At 44.8% G+C, this 19,139-nt stretch overlaps 1 protein-coding gene across 1 annotated transcript in view; it reads left to right on the top strand.

Moving 5' to 3' along the window:
• The first annotated feature begins 16,951 nt into the window (after positions 1 to 16,951).
• EEPD1 (endonuclease/exonuclease/phosphatase family domain containing 1) overlaps positions 16,952 to 19,139 on the top strand; it is a 62,339-nt gene continuing 60,151 nt past the window's right edge. Inside the window, exon 1 of the mRNA XM_027892057.1 lies at positions 16,952 to 17,839. Within this exon, the coding sequence (XP_027747858.1) occupies positions 16,986 to 17,839 (854 nt within the window). The 5' untranslated portion in view covers positions 16,952 to 16,985. The remainder of the gene's footprint in view (positions 17,840 to 19,139) is intronic.

The following is a 19,139-nucleotide window of genomic DNA, read 5'->3' as shown; positions in this document are numbered from 1 at the left end:
TAAATCTTAATGATTTCCACGACGAGGACAATGCAAGAAGTCAGTCTGTCTACAAAGTGGGAGGCACTATGAAAAAGTTACTACTTAAGCATGCTAATAATGATGAAGTATAGACAAGCTGTTGTTCTTCTGGGGTAAAAATGAGCTGTGTGGGCTAGCACAGAATCATAGAATGGTTTGGGTTGGAAGGGACCTTAAAGATCATCTAATTCCAACCCTCTGCCATGGGCAGGGACACCTTCCACTTGGCCAGGTTGCTCAAAGCCCCATCCAATCTCGCCTTGAACACTGCCAGGGTTGGGGCATCCACTACTTCTCTGGGAACCTCATACATGTTCAGCTTCAGTAGTAAGATAAAGTGATGGATGTATCTCATTATACTGGCAAGTAACAATGCATGTGCTCTGAAGATGTGAGTCTGTGTATGGTCAGGTCTGTGGGTGGGCTTTTTAAGGTGAATGTGGAAAAAAAAAGTCAGCTGCCTCAGGCAGGATCTTTCAGAAAGGTGAATATTTAGATAAAAAATACATTGTATTGTTTTTTCCTCTTCTTCCCCCCCCCCTTCTCTTTCTTCCTCCCTGTTGCTCACATCTTCTGTTTGTAACCAGTTTCCACAAGATTTTCAGTATGAAACATCACTATAGTTCTTGTCTTACTGCAAGGTAACTTTGGTGGGACTGGTGTTAGCTCCAGAGAAAGAAAAATGCGGCCTCCTGATTTCCCTGGGTAAGGTAGGCTCTCTCCACGCTGCATTGTTTGGCAGAGCCCCGTGTTTCAACTCTCCCACAACATAATCTCTGTCTCAGTGAAGATAAGATCACAATAAAGGCTTGTCATAACTGCTGTCCAATTATGTCAGTCTGTAAAAACAGCTCCAAGTGAACAAAAATAGCTTTGACAGTGTGAATTACAGTGCTCAGTTTTATGACTAATTTCAATGCCTTGCTGTGATAACTTAGTTGCTGTCAGAGTTAAGACTATCCTATACCTTGGTAACAGATATGAAACTGGGATTTAGGCCCATCTTTGTGTGTTTTTGAAATGGGCTTTGCCAAATGTCTTTTCCACCCTGCAGTCCAAGCTAGGAGGAGGCACAACATTTTCCCTGCTCTGTCATCGTGGCCGTTTTAAAGTTGTTATTTATTTATTTCAAACTGCCTGTCCCCCTGCTCTCACTGCCTTTTGTAGCTGTTTCATAAAGCATCTTTTCCAGAGGGCAGGACCAACAACTGCTGATTCCATTGTTTGTCTTAAAGGATGCTGATGAAAATTCCGGGTCCTGTAGCTCTGTAGGTCATGATGCTGAGGTCAAGCAGCCTCTTAGAAGCCAGGCAAATGGAAACTTCTGAAGAGGTCTTCTTCCAGCCAAAGAAACACAAGGGTGAACACAGGACCAGGAAGGGAATGGTTGTACAAAAAAAATAATCTCTGCCACAGAACTAGATTGAAGTTCTTGTTGTTTGTACTTCTACCCCTCCCACTCTGCAGTACGGTTAGATGCCAGCAGCGTACTGCATAAACATAGCTGAGGACTAATCCTGGCTACTTAGTTGTGAGGTCATAGGATCTGATTTTCCAGGGGTATATTGCATTTTTAATTGGCTCTGCATCACTTGTTTGTACTCTGTCATTTGTCACACTGTAGGAGACCATTTTGCAGTGTCTGTGCTTTGTTCTGTTGCATGTCACCTCATCTAAAATTAAACTTCAAAATAAAATAAATATTATCCTATCTGTTGAGCATTAAGTATTGAATAGGGGTTTTAGCAGAAGTTAGATGCTACAATTCATTCTGACATAGTGAAGGATAAAAGGGATAATAAGAAGCCCTTGCATAGCTAAGCTTTTTATCTAGGAAGCTTTATGGTATATAATTTTATCTTGTTAATATATTAATCTAAGAGCCAGGTGGCCAAGATTTCATAGTTCAGAAATAAAACCATCATGAACAAGGGTTCAAATGCAATACATGTCCAAAAGCCATTACAGTACAGTGAGGCTTAATTTTCACGTGCATATATTAATTCCTGTCTATCTGTCCTGGAAAAGTCATGAGCTGGAAGGAGAGGATACTGAAGGAAGAAAATATTTGCTTTGACTCTTGCAGTACAAATGCAGTGTCTGGATGATATTTCTCAAAACAAAATTTTGTCCTGTCCAGCTTGACTTTACAGGAGTGTCTGCATGTAGCAAATGTTCCAGTGGCAAGGAGAAAGCCTGGGACAGATCAGGCTCTGTGACTTCAGGCATTTCATTTAATTCCCTAGTTTTTCAGTTGTAAAAAGAGGTTAATGGCACCTCCCGCTGTAACAAAGATGCTATGAGGAGAGATTTCTGAGATTTTTCCAGAAGCACTTAGATTAGAAAGACTGGGGAAAGGATCTCAGCAGATGACTTCCAATCCCACACTGTTAGTTTTCCACTTTTCAGACCTGCTTCTTTTGGATCATGGCAGAGCAAGTACCTCTGAGCTTTTTGTTCTGTGACCTGGGATTATCAGAATTCTCCAGGGAAATGCCTTCATTGGTAGTTTTCCGAAAGGTTTCTTCCCTGCATGTCCTATCCTGGAAATAGAGGACACCTACTTAGTATATTTGAGCCTTGCTGTTAGAAGAAAGGAGAGGAGATGAAATGCTCTGTGTGACTGAACATATTCAGATATTCAGTGTTCACTGGCCATATTCACAGATCCATCATCCCTTGCTTTATTTGCCTAAGCCCTCTGGCCACTGCCCTGCTTCCCACAGTCTGAGAGAGAACCATCAGGATTTCATGTATGGTGAGAAGACTCATCAAAGCTATACATTCACTGGCTGGCCCCACTCAAAGACATTTATGCTCAGATCTTCCAGGCAGATTAGTTTCATTATTATCCATTACTGTCAAACAATTTCTTAAGTGAAGAGAACAAAAACCTGAAATCTCACTAACAGAGAGACATTGAGGTCTCTCTTCTGCCAAGGCTCTCAGACTTGGGATCATTACAAAGGCAGTAGTCTGGGCACAGAAGTGAAGAGACAAAGCTCTGGCTGTTTAATGTCTTCATTAAAAATGAATATATTTTATGAACATTCTGTTTTATATGTAATTTCACTTTGCTATGAGATCCCAAAGTCTTGGCATTGTTAACCTGCTGGAACATAATTCACCAGGCAACACAAATGCACAGGTTTTACTGGACTTTCTAGGACTACTCAACTTATACTTTGAAGGTATCCTAACTAGTATTTGAGGGGATAATAACTAAAAAAAAAAACCCAAGAACAAATAACACCTCCCCCAAACTATTCCTCAAAAAGAACCTCGAAAAATACTCTATCTGGCCTTTATGAAACAGATAACCAGTCTTCTGTACAGCTGCTGATTGGAGAAATCTCATGATTAAAGAAATGACAGCACAGAATTTCTTCCATTAGCAGGAACTGTCCCTGTGTACAGCTTCTGTATCCTCTCAGCTGGGTGAACTGACTGTAGGCGTAGTCTCTTCTCAGTCTGACAGATCACTGGTCTCCCAAAAGTACAAACATCTGAGCTACATGGCTCAAGAAACGAGGTGCTGAACATGATCAGCATCTCTGCAGAGTTGCTCCTTGTGCAGACATAGCATTAGTTACCAAGTCAGCTTTGAGTGCATCCACTCCCCTGCTGCAAAAAGATTGAAGCTCCTTCTCAGACAACTGCTAAGGTTAAATGGAGCATGGCTGATAGCCCTGAGACCTCAGAAGGGCATGATCTGTTTTATTTCCATCACAATTTTCGTTATGAAACAACATTCCAGGGAGCAAAGTTAATTTGAAGTGGTAGTTAAACTTGATTAGCTACAACTAGTTCAGCAAGCTGGAGGCTGGGTCATTTTAAGATTGAACACACTAAATGTTTATTTACCGTTTGGCATGAGGCAAAAATAATGGTGACAGTTCTTCACCAGGAATCCAAATCAAGCATTTAAACTTGTGTGCATCTCATCTGTCTCTATTCTGAGCTTTGATTTCCCCCCCACCCCTAGTCTTTTCCTGACATTTTAAAGCATTAAATGTTAATGTAATTAAGCACTAATTTAACTGCATCCTCTAACAAACACAGCATGCATTTTTGTCATACTCAGTCTCACAGCAGTATGAGAGTTTCTTCTTTTCCTTCAGTTTCCTCATATTTTGGAGCCTCTATTTCCAAAAGTGATGCCAGGAACCAGTATGTGTGTCATCAGCATATGATGTGGATGTAATTATGGACATTTTAAAGCTGAAAATGTGACCAGTGTTATATCATCTCATCTGCACTGAGCCCTAGGCTATTCCATTAACACAATTAATCCCAATAAATACTATAAAAAATCAAATATATTTATCTTAGATGTTAACAAATATAATGACCACAAGCTTCATCCAGTGCCAAGCAGAATCATAACATGACTTTAGCATTTGATAATACATTTGATTCTGTTTTCTTCTGAGGGATGGCAGATCCCATTCACTGTGGGAGATGAAGATCTATCTGTGTTACTTCTCTTCTGGGCCATGGTCTCCAATGCAGAAAGGTTTCCTTTCCTGATGCACAGGTATCTGCCCCTTTCTATCCCAATGTAGTATATCCCACAGTGACTATGCTCACATCATGGTATCTGTGTTTGGTCCTTAAGAGAATTAAGGGAGAACATTCCTGTTGTCAATCATGGTAACTTTTGCAAAGTAGTTGGCTGAAGCTGGCTAATTTCTAGGACTTCTAAGCACACACATCCCCTTCACATAGTAATCATAGCAACAAAAAGCTCTCAAACTATTAGTAAGGAAATGTTCTATTGTTTCATTTTGCTGTAATTAAAGCCTGCTCTTTGCATTAGAAAATCAAATTCCATTTACAAGATGAATAATTCCCTTGAGTTCTCTTTGCTTCCATTGTTCTGAAATGATCGAACTTCTCCCTATTTGGCAAGAGAAGCCCGACTGCTTTTCTTCTCTCTTAAAATTAACCCTATGTATCATGCAGAGCGATGGGAGAATAAAACCCCTGTGATGTTGCTGGTTGAAGGCTGCCTTTTTTCTCCTTTCCTAGAGAAGGTGCCTCTCCTTGACTGAGAAGTCTCACTGCCGTACCATTTCAACAGAGCTTTGATTCAGGACTTGTGCATTTTACTTGTACAGTATTCACAAACCCCTATATCCATTCCTGCAGAATCAGAAACCAATCTTAATTATTTGGAGCAGATGGATGACGATTTTTTTTGCTTGTTTCTTTTTTTCTTTTTTTTTTTGATCCGACTTAGATCACATATCTTCTTTAACTATCAAAAATAACATACAAATGTCAGTTCCTTCATCAGTTTAAAATGGGATGGTTATCCCCGCAGATCTGCAACTGAAACTACCAATGCCATACAACACATCCTCTATTCCCTTCCTCTCCCTCTCATAGCTGTGCTGTCTGCAGCTTACCAAATCCTCCACCAGCTCCTATTTACAAAGGCAACAAGTCTAAGACCACCATTTTCTACAAAACTGCTGCATAATTTGTATTAAAGGGGAGATAAGCTAGTCTGACCTCCTGGACAAAGCTTGGGACAATATACAGTTGTGTTTCAAATACCTCCAAGGATGGCAGTTCCTCAGCTTCTATGGACTTTTTGTCCTTGGGCTGCACCACTCTCCTCAGGATATTTGTGGGGGAAAGATTGCTCAAAATATTCTGCTGAAATTGAATACATTTCAACAATTTAATGTTAATAAAATTAGTTTTATTACCCTTAATAAATAGGCCATGGTTAGGAGTGACAGATTTTCTCCTCTTGCACCCAGACATGAGGGATATTCTCCTCTATCTCAGCAATCCAAGCACTGAATTTGAATCTTAACACAACTTTAAAATTTCAGAGGCATGGCCAAGGGTCTCTTGGTTGACAGGGAGAGCAAAAAACCCACAGCAATGAGCTGGCAAAGCCTTATGAGCAGGAGATAAAAGAGGAGATAAAACTGTGAGTATGCTGGGATGCTGAGAGAAACCCTTATGCCATCCCATGCTGCTTCAACCAGCTCAGCCTCTGCTGCTGCTCCTCTGCCACTTCTAGCTCCAGGTCATAAACAGCTCCAAAGAGCAAGGGAGGATGCCAAGAGAAAGGTGAGTAGGTGGCACAGAAGGTGGGAAGCAAAGAAAATGGCTTCTCCTGGATAATTTGCTCATGGATATTTAACAGGCCTGACTATGAGCCCCTGGTGATGAGTCAGGGAGCTGTTGAATGAAGTCACAGGCAAATTAGAAGATAGGATGGAGAGTACTGGATATCTTAACACCATAGATCAGTCAAACACTACAGATTTTTCAAGGCTTTTGGGAAAAAAAAATCCATAAAAGCCTGGGGTTTGTTTTGCTTTGAACAATGAGGTGGAAACAATTGTTTCTTGTTGGAAATGTCCAAAACTTTTACCAAGAGAGACTATCCTAATAAGGGAACTTTTGTTGAGATACTCCAATTTTGTAAGATTTTCTTAAAAAGCTTAATTAGACATTTAAAATCAAGATTGTAGCTGACTTTTCACTGAATGTTCAAGTTCTGGAAATTAAAACTACTTTATGCAATCTTTTTGAACATTTTGATTTAAAAATGTGAGTTAGAGAAAGCATTGTGAAATTCCTGGAACATGAGAGAGAGACCTGTGATGATGTTTATATAACAAAGTGTTGGGTTTTATTTTTGTTTGTTTCTTTTGTTGTTGTTGTTGTGTTTTTTCCACACTTAGTTTAAGGTAACACCAATTCTAGTCTTGCCTTTTTGCTTTCATGCACCACACCTAGCCTGATTTCCTGGGAATATGTAATCCTTCCTGAAATATGAGGGGAAGAATGTCCCTGCCACTGCTGAGGGACTTGCAAACACCTCAAAGAACTTGTCACTGGGTACTTAATTTGGCTTATGAGTGGAATGTTTTTTCTGGGCAGTGCACCCTACATTGTACCTGCCACAGCCTCCACTCAGCAAACCCAAATGAAATTCAGAGCTTAATGAAGGACAAAATACAGTGCATTCCCTGATTCAAATGATTTCTTCTCTAACAATGTTTCTTTCATGATTTGTTCCTGTGATACAGAGCTATCACTGTGGCTTAAACAATTACTTAAATCCAAAAGGAATCTGCAGGTTTGAGTCACCTTATCTAAAAGTATTGAGGACAAAAGGATGCAGACAGAGCAAAACTTCTTCCCCATTTCTTTTCAATCCACTGCAAAGATGATGAGAACCCTTGAGTGTTTGTCTTTGGTAGAATTAGCCCTTTCAGAACCAGATGGTATCAAGGTCAATTGATGTGAATACAATTTATTGTCCCTGCCAATTTTTAGAGTGCATAGCTCCTTATCTCAAACACACTCTGTGAAGGCCACATGCTGATACCCTTCCTCAAATTGGGCAATTCCTTACCCTTCAGCTAGTCATAATCACACTAGAGAGAGCTGGACGCAGTGAGGGCAGTGCAGATGGCAGATCCTCCTGCACGGCAGGCAGATGGTAGGCTCAGGTCCAAAGACCTCACAGAGCTGAGCCAGCAGCCATTAGGAGCCTGCAAACCCCCACTGATGTGACAGATAATTCCTGTACTGAAGTTCTCTAAAATAAATGGAGACCATTCTGGGTTCTCTTTTAACCTGTCTTTCTAAAACTCTACTGTCCTATGCTAGTAGGAGTAATGACTGCAAGCAATGAAATGCAGTGGAAAAGATAAACAGTACAAGTGATGTCTTGTTTTCGTGAAAATCAGTCTCCCCATTCCTGCAGCATGAAGGGAATAGTTCGGGTAAGTCATATCTGGCACATCTAACGGTCTAAGAGGTGAAATGTGTGTAGGCAGCCTAATGACTTTGCTAGGGCATGCTGGACGTCGGACAGGACAAGGGAATTCGCATATCCAAAAGAGGTACCTGACATTACCTGACACTCTGAAACCCAAGGCAGCAGCTCATGGAACATCACCATGTAGTCAGCCCTGTACTGAGTGTGGAGGAAGTTCACGTCCAGTTTGGGATGGCAGTACGATACAAACTGAAGGAGCAGTATTTTTTTTCAAGGGGCATTTGATTTCCATGGTTTGCATATGTGCATGCATGAGAAACAGTCAGAGTCAGCAACTGGCACCTTTGGGACGGGACCTTAGTCAGCTCCAGTGAGTCATCTATCCAATCATTTCCCTGAGTTTTCTGACCCCACTGCATGTCCCCTCTTCCTTCTGTCCTGTGTTAAGGGTCATGCTGGTGGGATACCAGCATCCCCTGATGTCACTTGGTAGGTATTAGGATAGGGATGCCCAGCACCTTGCAGTGTCAGGTGACAAGAACGTCTCCTGAGTCATGGGAGGAGCACCCCATGTCCCATAATTGCAACTGCATAGGTTAAAGGAGACACGCTCCATGACTAATATGGGAAGAATGTGGCTCGTTTACTGGCTGGCAAGAGCGTGTGTGTGTGGGACATGGCTATATGTGGTGTGAAATCAGAATTAATCAACTGCATGCTTCGGGACACTAGGGAGAAGGATTAAAACCTGATTTCAGGATATGCAGTGAGATTGCTTTTGAAGTAGGAGGTGCTGGAGCCATTCTTGAACCACAGCAAAGTCTGAGAATCCATCACAGGAAAAACAGGCATCCCACAAAACTCAGAGCAATGTTTGTGTAGAAATTACAGCCAACCAGTAGCTGATGTGTTGTTTTCGAGGTGAGTCATGGTAACGACCACACCAGGTGAACAGGAATGAATGTCCTGCAGAGCACGGGGAGCTCGTGCTGCTGACATAATGCAAAGGCTTGCATTAGATGGCAACAGCTATTTTGCCTCATGGCTTTTCAAACTTTGAAAAAGCCTCTCCAAAGCACATGTTATTTGGCTAGAACAGGGTTTGGAGATGTGGATGTGACCTCAGCCAAAATATCACACACAGTAAAAAGAACACTCCACATCTTATGTAATTTAAGCCCTTATTTAAGAAGAAAACTCCTCACCCCAGGCTATGCAAGCTTTTTTCCTGTCCAGCTGTACTTCATAGTCCCTGTGTTTCCAATTATTAGAGTACATATTACTTGGCATAAGCAAAGACTACGATATAGCCTTAAACCAGTAAGCACTTCAGGGCTGTGGGGTTTGTTTCGGGAGAACTGTTTGGTTTTTGCAACTTGTACAATATCTGGCAGTAATTCACCAATACTTTGGCATGGTGGCTCTAAGCATCATGTTCTTGACTGTAACTGTGTCATTGCATAGGTATTTTCCTAATCACGGTGTTGGGACTCAGGGGATCAGTTAGAAACAAATTTTGGTCTCTACCTAATGGGCCACCCTCCTGACTCTCATTTACATTTTTGAGCTTTCCTGCCCCATCTGTGGCTCAGGTATTCCTCGGTTTGAGCAGATGCTGTGGATTTCTCCTCTCTAGGCTTCTACCAAAACTCGTTTTGGAATGTCCTTCTGACCTGTGAATACTCTTTTGAATTTTGATCCCACTTGCCCAAGTGCTTGCATGCTCCCTGGATCAGTGTCACCCACACATTTTGTGAGCATATACTCTTCCACACCCTCTGTCATTAATCAGCTGCTTCTTAAGCCAGCCCCTTAAGCCAGTCACCCTTTCAAAGAAAAAAGTGAGTTTGTTTTTTTAAACACCTTTTTTTCTTCCAAGAACTTAATATCCTTATCTGTATACTTATTTACAACTAGGGTCTTTCCAGGGATCAAAGCTAGGTTTAATGGGTCATTAATGGCCATTCATTTTTGGTTTTAAATAGCTCAGTGCTGTTCAACTCCAGGTGCTTAGGGACTTGCTTGTCCTCCACTGGTCTAGTATTGCTCAGATGCTCTGCTGCCCACACCCCCAGACACTGCTGATCTGAGCTCGCCTCTCTCCTCCAAGCAGCCATCCTACAGGACCTGGTTCTAGAGGCAGAGCTCTTCACTGTCCTGATTTCCTTCCTCCTTGAGCACAAGTCCTATGAGGAGAGGCTGAGGGAGCTGGGGTTGTTTAGTCTGGAGAAGAGAAGGCTTAGAGATGACCTCATCACTCTCTTCAGCTACCTGAAGGGAGGTTATAGCCAGTTGGGGGTTGGTCTCTTCTCCCAGGCAACCAACAATAGGACAAGGGGACATGGGGCTCAAGCTCTGCCAGGGGAGGTTTAGGTTAGATGTTAGGAAGAAATTCTTTACAGTGAGGGTAATCAGGCATTGGAACGGCCTGCCCAGAGAGGTGGTGGATTCACCATCCCTGGAGGTTTTTAAAAAGAGATTGGATGTGGCCCTTAGTGCCATAGTAACTGGAGTTGGATCAGGGGGTGGACTTGATGATCTTGGAGGTCTTTGCCAACCCAATCTATTCTACGATTCTATTCTATGATTTTATGCTTTCATTTCAGCAAACCTGGCTGTCAGATGGAGAGCCATCCGAGTCACTTCCACCAACAGTGCAGGTCCGCCTGCTCACGTAAATCAGCAGAGCAGCTTTTTGAATCATTCTGGGCATCCTTCCTCTGTCTTCATGGGAATTGGATCAAACTATCACAGAAGGTGTTGAAATAACTAGGCAACTTGCGCTCCTTGTCAGGGAGGCTCCTCAGAGAAGTTCAAAGTCCTCTGGGAGTGGTTGTGGCCGTTAAACCATTTTAATTGTTGGCGCAGGACTTGAAATGTGAGAGACAAATTTCTCAGGAGAGTATTGCAGAGATACTTATTTATGCAATATGATGTATTTTGTGTGAAAAGTCTTAATCAAAACATTTACTGTTTCATAAACCAGTGACCTGACCCTCAACAGATCTCTAGAGGGCTTTATACTGAGGCTCTGTCCTCTGCAGGTCTCTGAGAATTTGGGGCTAAGGGAAAGTTTGACTCTACTTTGTGGTTTATTTTCTTCTTAGTAAACAGAGGCTTATGCATGAAGAGACAAAGGCAGGAAGCAAACTTGGCACAAGTAACCACAGAGAGACCTGACTGACCCCTGCTTACATCTGGGAAAATTAGGAGAACTCAGAGTCCAGTTTTTGCCTATCATCTGAATAATTTAAGGGTCTAAAGCACAATTGTTCATGTGAATGAGAAGTAGAGACGAATCTCTTAAGTTTCATAACAAAAAAACCCAACCCAAACCAAACCAATAAAAACCAACCAAAAGCAAACCCCCCAAACAGCAGAAGTTGTAAGTAACAAATGTCTGGGCAGAGATGCATTGGCCACTACAGTAATTGCAGAATCACCGAATTAAAAAGCTGTATGCACCAGTTAACTAATGGTCATGAAACACTTTGAAGAGTAAAAGGTAAACATGAAATGGATTTTTTAAACATTTCTCTAAAATTTGTTAACAAGAAAATTAATTATGGTAACCTAGTAACTACAAGTAAAGGATAAAATGACAAATAATGCAAAATGATAATTTATTCAGTGAAACAGCAGAATGATCAGAAGATAGGTCTCAACATTTATCATTATTTCTGGCACTACACACCAAGGTATAATGCTTTTGATACGCAAATGTTTAGAAAGGACTAATGAATCACACTCCCTGTGAAGCCTGTGTTTCACTACAAGTTATTGACCTGATTTGCTTGCATTTTAAATCCCTATCTGCCACCAAGAGGCATCAGCTAAAGACCTCTGAAGGGTAAGAGGTCTATGTATGAAAGGCAGTGTTTGAGAGGCTGGCGGTCCAACTGTTGAAACCAAAGTGCTGTGTGAAGTGCTGAAAGCTATTCAGAACAACCCTTTCCAGCATATTGGTTTATCTTTCCTCTTCTGCTTGGCTCTCAAGGTGCCTAAAAATCTAATTGTCCATATCTTTTTCACAAAAATCCACTTGACGTCTGCCTAGAAAGCTTGCCTAGGGTGAGAGCTTAGACACCTAGCTCAGAAGTCATCAGCTCTGACTCTCCCCCGTGCCAGATTCATACAGTACTGATCTGTGGGCATTTTTACTAGAGGTTTGCCAGGCTAGGCCTCAAAGAAGATATCAGCTGCCACACAGGTCCACCATATCACATGTTTCTTATCTGGGAAGTTCAGGAAATTAAGCCACTGGAGGCTTGGAGCAGGCAAGCTTCTGTAAGTGTTGCCTAGATGACTCTGCCTGGGGTAAAGGAAGGACTAGATTTTTTCTCTTCCAGCCTTGTGACCCAAGCGGTGTCTGAGTAATTAAGTGTCACCTCAGGTGTGGGAGATGAGAATCAAATCCCCCCTGCTGTCTATGGAAGCTGGAAAATGCATCCTAAGCTCTGCTGGAGAACATCTTCTCTAGCTTGGGTTTCTCCTATTTCCCTCTAGGATGAGCCATCCTCCTGTGCACTGGTGAGCCAGCGGTTGAGATCTCCCATGGGAGGGAGGGGTCTAGGTTTCAGACTCAACACCAACCAAAGTGGAGCCCTAATCAAGGTATGAGGATGAGTCACTTTTGCTCACTCTTCTGACTGTATTTCTCTGTAGGATGTGACACTCGTAACCTGGCAACACAGCACTGGTGACATCACTGTTTTTTTGCAACAAATTTGGCAGTCATGTAAAATGCCTTACAGGAAAAAGAGCTCACACCATAGACATTTGATTCCTAAGAAAAAAGTCATGTGACTGTGTGCTCTGCTACTCCGCTTCTCATCCCCTACCCGTGGATTTTATTAGATTGTGGGCTAATTTCAGGCAGATTTGACAAAGGTTAAATGTCTCAGAGTTTCTAAAAGAGCCGCAAATATTGACGGTCATCTATAACAGAGCTATCCCGATTAGTGGCCCCACTGAGAGACTAATGGATACTCATTTTTATTCATATAGATCATAAACTCAACAAAGGAAAGAGACACCAGAAATCAGACCCTATAAGTCCCACTGCTCATGAAATTGCTAACTCCTACTTGTTATTAGTTGTCTTCATAAAAACTGCCTGTCTTCTGCCTCAGGCACCTGTTACAAGTGTTACTGAAGATGTCCTTGAGAAGGAAAACAATTATTTTAATAGCTCCTTTAAATAAAAACATTGGCACTGCAGTTAATCAGCTGCCTTTTTCGAGTCCTTGACCATCAAGAGCCCAGTGCAGCAGGACTGAAAACACAGTCCCTAGAGGTGGGATTGCCAAGCCCCCTGCCCCCAAAGGCTGTGCAAGAGAGAGCTGGAAAAGGTGCTGCTATGACATGGTGAGCTGGTAGAAACTGCAATTTCTGCCTGAAGGCTGAAGGCAAACTCTGTATGTTTCTGTTGAGCAACATCTCCTGGCTGCTTCTAGCTCTCATCATAAAACAGAGTTTATTTGATTAGAGCTTCTGCACTGTAGATGTGGATGTTGAAAAATATAAAAATAGATGAATAGACTTTTTTAAGACCATCTTAAAATGCTAAGGACTTATGCCTTTAAAATCTATTGGCCTGCAGGCTGATTCTTTGCATGAATTAAGCCAAAAGACCTTTCTCACCAGTATCTATCTGCTCCCACTCCATCATTACAGGTTCAAGCAATTCCATATCATTCTTAAACATTGTATTTAAAGGCTTGAAGTGCTGCAGAACCTGCTTTCTGATGGAAGAAGTTTAATTTTGTTCTTTCCTCTCTGAAGAATTCCTGCAGGGAAGAGGAGTTCAAGACCTCCAGAGCTGGTAAGCAAGTGGCACAACCCCACCCTTGCGTTTCTTGTGTGCCTGGCTGCTTGTCCTGGTGCCACCCAGCCATCCAGAAACCTGTTTCACTAGCTGTTTGGGGGGACAGGGTGAGAGATGTCGAGTCTGGGAGGGGAGTTGATAGTGGCAAAGCAAATCCAAGACTAATAAACGGCCACTGGGCAGGGATAAAACCGTTGTTCCCCAGCTGCTCGCTTTGTAACACTATCCAGTGAAACACAAAACCACTTTGCATGATGCATGAGGGCTGCTCCCAAGGGCCTTTTGCAAGTGTCCTCTCTCTCTCACTGCTGGAGCCTGCCTGGCCCTGTCTCCCCAGATTCACACCCTCAGAGCAGCAAAATTCAATTTTGCTGTTGCTGAGAGCTTTTTAAGCCAGCCCTGGCCAGCAGCCAGATGCAGAGAGTTGCAGATCCTGAGGAATAAACCACCCACGCCATCTCTGAGCCCTCTAACCTGTTGGGGCTGACAGAGATCCAGGAATACCCAATTTGTGACCCCTTGCCCCATTAAGTGCCAAGCAGGCCATGAAGGATACCTGTCAGCTGGTGAATACCAGCAGACCATGATCAATCTTTTCTTGAATAAATTTAAATACACTGAGCTCAGGATTGGATCAAAGACAAAATCTAGTATTTACCTAGGTTTCACAAGATTTATTTTCTGTTGCCTAAATCGTCTGTTAGTAATTTCAGCATTGGTTTTTCAATCATTTACTGACTGAACCCCATTTTTAGCTTTCTCATTAATGGATTGCATAACTGATGTCAGGCCAGCTGATTAATCTTTTTTTTCCTATTTTTTTTTTTCTTTTGAACCTCTGAAAATATAAACCAAGACTGTACTTTTCACATTTTTGGGTGCTTCAGAGCTCAATAAGATTCCTGTAATTGTCGACAAAGAAAATAAGGGTAAAGAAACTAAGGGTAAATGGCTAATGGAATGATAACCCCTCCATTCTCCTCCCTACAGTTCATATTAGAACAGGGTTATACCCAGAATTAGGTGATGGGACACTTGTTGCATCTCTCTGACCTCCACATCTCCAGTTGCATCTAGTTTCACAAGTTATTTTGGAGCTTCAGATTCAAGAAATGTTGAGTAGTTGCTGACAACAGAAAGTTCTGGATGAGAGGGATATCTGTTATTTTCTTTCTGGAGATGCTCCTGTCTTCTCTCTGTAACATGGAAAACCTAGTGCTGCCTGTAATGTAGATGATGCCTCACCTGAATTTTGGTGCGTTTCAGCTTCAGAACTTATTTAATGAGCCTGGAGCAATTCAAAACAACCTGCTGTAGAAAGCAAAAGACTGTGTTCTCAGTTGAGATAACAGCTTGTGGAGCTATTACCATAATAATGTCCCTTCAAAAAGAATACTTGTTTCGGTGGTTAATTGTTTCCAGCTCTGTGCTGGTACTGTCCCAGCAGGAATAGGCCCAGCATGATTTCTTCTGCATTGGCTGCAGTTATCGCAGTGCACAGAGCACTTTCCGGGAGACGTGGAAGCATTTAATCACCTAAGCAAGCACTTTCTCCACTCCAGCAGTCAGCAGAGAGCCAATACCCTAATGCAGCCAGTACCCATTCCCGTAATGACAATTTTCTAGCTCTATTGCTCAAGTGAATAGAAGAGAAATGTGTGATCTGCAGCAGAGTATCTAATGCCAATGCTAAAGCACCAGTGCCTTGTGCAGTCTGAAAGCCTGGTGCAGTCTGAAAGCCTGCTGCAGTCTGGGCTGCACCTTATGCACACAACATTCTCCTTCACCAAGAAGATGAATGAGTTCAACTTTTTATTTCGGGTGGACCCAGATAATTTCTATTGAAAAATACATCTATAAGCTGCTATTACAAGCTATTTCCATTTTCATTAGAGGGGCAACCAAGAGTCTTGATGTTGAAAATATACATGTACCATCTTCTGTCCAGCTAAGAGAAATATATATTTATACTGTCAGCAGCAGGCAGCAGCAGGGAGTGTACCTGGCATCTGTAAGCATATGTTGCTCTTTCTTTCAGTTTTCCTCCCCCTTCCTTTCAATTACACCCACCGATTATATTTTGGATTCATTGACATTGCAGTCACTCCTGTGTGGGCACAGTCAAGCTAGTTTCAAATGAGCTAATTTGGCTACAGATAGCATTGCAGACAGCGCAGCATGGGACTGGATGCTGTAGAAGCTGGGTAAATAGTTCAGCGGCTACACCAACATGGATTGTGGTGGGCTGCTGCGGCTCCTGGGCCACAAACAAACTATATTAAAGCTCAGGCACACGGATGATACACAGTCATGATTTCAGTGCAGAATGAGGTTACTCTGGCGTGGAGAAAAGCTAGGCATGCAGCACACCGGGGACCATGGGCTGAGGCAGACCTGGTATGCAGACACAACATGTCGAAAAGCATCGTTCTGCAGGGAGTTTTAGTTTGATGAGCACTCTCACAATTGCTTGAGATGTCAAAAAAAAAAAAAAGTAAAGAAAGAAAAAAGTGGACTTCACCCAGATGTATGAAAGCATGGTGTCCTGTAAGAGCACAGAAAAGCTCGTTGAGATGACTGATGAGGCTTTCAGGAGGTTTGAAAACACACTCCCTGCCAGCTGCACGGAGGCAAGCCCAAGGAACTTCTGGGACAAGAATGCTGCAGGGAGCGCCTGAGCATCCGACACGTCGGCGTCCTTTCACCTGGAAAGGGGAAAAGCCTGCCCTTAGTGGCCAGGTGACAGCACTGGGGACATTCTTAGTCCGCCTGTGCCCAGGGGGGAGAGTGCCCACGCAGGAAGGAGAAGGTCAAGCCTCCTCCTTCTCGCCCCACGCCGGGGCTCGGCACGGAGCCGGGGCCAGGACCCCGCTGCAGGGAACCCGGCCGGGCTATCTGCCCCAGTCCCACTCCCAAAGCCGGCCGGTCCCCGCCGTGCGCGGGCAGGGGCGGGTCCGGCTGACACCCGGGGGGCGGAGGCGGCGGCGGCGGCCCCGCCTCGCCTGCTGAGGGGCGGGGGCTCCCGCCCAGCTACTACTACCGCCGGCGGGGCACGGGCAGCGGCAGCGGCTGCTGGGAGCGCCGGGGAACGGGGCGGCGACGGGCGGGAAGCGGCTGCGGCGGCTTTGGCGGCTTCGGCGCCGAGGGAGCGGCGGTGCCTCCTGAGGAGAGCAGGAGGAGGAGGAAGGGCCGGGGGGGCCCCTCCGTGGGTCCGCTGATCGAGGGCGCGGCGCGGTGCGGGGTCTGTCCGCAGGTGCCCCGCAGCCGCCCGGTCCGTCGCCGGCCTCCCGCGGAGGTCCATGAGTCGCGGGCGGGCAGCCCCGGCAGCGCCCCGCGCCCTCTCCCCCGGCTCCGGCAGCGGCCCGAGGCGGCGGCGGTGAGATGGGGGGCAGCCTGGGCTGCCACCGCTCCATCCCCCGCGACCCGGCCGACCTGTGCCACAGCCGCAAGTTCAGCGCGGCGTGCAACTTCAGCAACATCCTCGTCAACCAGGAGAGGCTCAACATCAACACGGCCACGGAGGAGGAGCTGATGACCCTCCCTGGGGTCACCCGAGTGGTGGCCCAGAACATCGTGGAGTACCGCGAGTACATCGGCGGCTTCAAGAAAGTGGAGGACCTGGCGCTGGTGAGTGGGGTGGGGGCGGCCAAGCTGGAGCAGGTGAAGTTCGAGATTTGTGTGAGCAGCAAGGGCAGCTCGGCGCAGCACTCGCCCAGCTCACTGCGCAAGGACCTGGCCTCTGAGCACCACCTCTCCGCCACCAAGATCAACATCAATACCGCCACCCCGGCACAGCTCATGAGCATCCGTGGCATCACTGAGAAGATCGCCAACAGCATCGTGGACTACCGTAAAGAGCACGGGCCTTTCAAAAGTATCGAGGACCTGGTGAGGATGGACTGCATCAATTCCTCCTTTCTGGACAAAATCAGGCATCAGATTTTTGCAGAGCGTTCCAGGCCCCCTTCGACAAACACCAATGGTGGCCTCAACTTCATGTCTAAGCCTCACCCCAGCCCCACTTCTCTAAGCCTCCAGAGTGAGGACTTGGACTTTCCTCCTGGGGGTCCAACCCAGATCATATCCACTCGCCCCTCTGTGGAGATGTTTGGGGGGGTGAGAGATGGCAGACCTGTTCTGAGGGTGGCCACTTGGAATCTGCAAAGCTGCTCCGTCGAGAAAGCCAACAACCCAGGCGTGCGGGAGGTCGTGTGCATGACGCTGCTGGAGAACAGGTAAGAAGGCAGCACCTGACTTACAGGCCCAGCTTCGTGTGGGACTGTACATTGATACCTTTGATGTTTGGGCACTGTAGAGTCCTGTTGTGATCCTAGTGGGACTCACTCCTTTGTAGGATTACTAAATGTTTCCCACTTCTTGCATGGAACCCTGGTTGAATCATAATGCTGGGACTGTAGCAATTGGCCCGTGATGAGGCTGCTGTAATACTTGATAGGTAGTGGACCTCCTGAGGAGGTATGTGTACGCATATCTGTGCAGGAAAGAAGACTGAGCTGTTACAGTCGGGTAGGCCTGTTAATGGTTGGTCATGGATTGTTTCTCCAAGAGCCTTTTGAACAAGCCCTGGAGAACTGCCTTTCCTGCCAGAAGCTGGGTGGCAGTAGCAGGGCAAGGGCTGTGTAACAGGCGTGGAATGCCACAGCTCATCCTGCAAGGGTGACACAGCTTGTTAATGAGTGGTCATGGGGCATTTACTGAGCTGGAGGGACTGCTCATCCTTGGGGAGCAAGACACGGGGCAGCTGCCTGGGGAGTCTCTGCTGTCCCTGTGCCAGGTGGGCCCCTGATTGCACTGAGCCTGAGGGCATGGAGCAAGGTCTGTTGGTGGTGTGGCCAGCTGGGGTGGTACTTCTGGTGTTAATGAAAAGCTGAGAGTTTGCTTTTTGTTTTCTGTAATTGGGCAAGAGTGCTGGGGATGTCTGTCTTGCTAAACTTTGTGCTTGATCCAGCAATGTAAGAATGCAATAAGGATTTTGAAATAACTCCCACCCTTTCCTTTCCATGTGTCAAATCTGTCCCAGCTGATCTGGCATTTAGTTTACAGCACCAGTAAAGCAACTTTTCTCTCTGGCTGCCATTCAGACTTCCAGCTGGAAATGAATAGGGGCAGGAGACTGTTGGACTTCTGCAAAAGGGATATTGTGGGGATGCGAAGTGCTGATGAACCATTAACTCTAGTGCACTGTGAGCTCTGTCCTTTTCCAATAATATGCTGAAATAATGACTCTCTGAGTAATGCAGTTGCAGAGGTTAGGCATGCGAGAAGGATGGTGACAGTGATATGACATCCTGAGCTGCAGTACCGTGTTTGTGGTCAGAGATACCTCTGCTCTGCACTGCCTGCAAACATCTGTCATCTCACAGCCATCACTGTCTGATACCCAAAATGGAGATGACAGACCCACAGGGGTATTGAGATGTTATGCTGATGGCTTCGGCCTAACATATTTCAGTATTCTGCTTCTCTAGTTCAGGTATCCTCTACTTCCCCCTCCATTGCCACTCTTGGTTTGTT

Source organism: Empidonax traillii, unplaced genomic scaffold (assembly GCF_003031625.1).
Source record: "Empidonax traillii isolate 1590-97213 ecotype Southwest subspecies unplaced genomic scaffold, ASM303162v1 scaffold14:size4059594, whole genome shotgun sequence".
NCBI lineage: Eukaryota > Metazoa > Chordata > Aves > Passeriformes > Tyrannidae > Empidonax > Empidonax traillii.
Note: the sequence above shows the minus strand (reverse complement) of the source record. Positions and strands in the feature narration are given on the sequence as shown.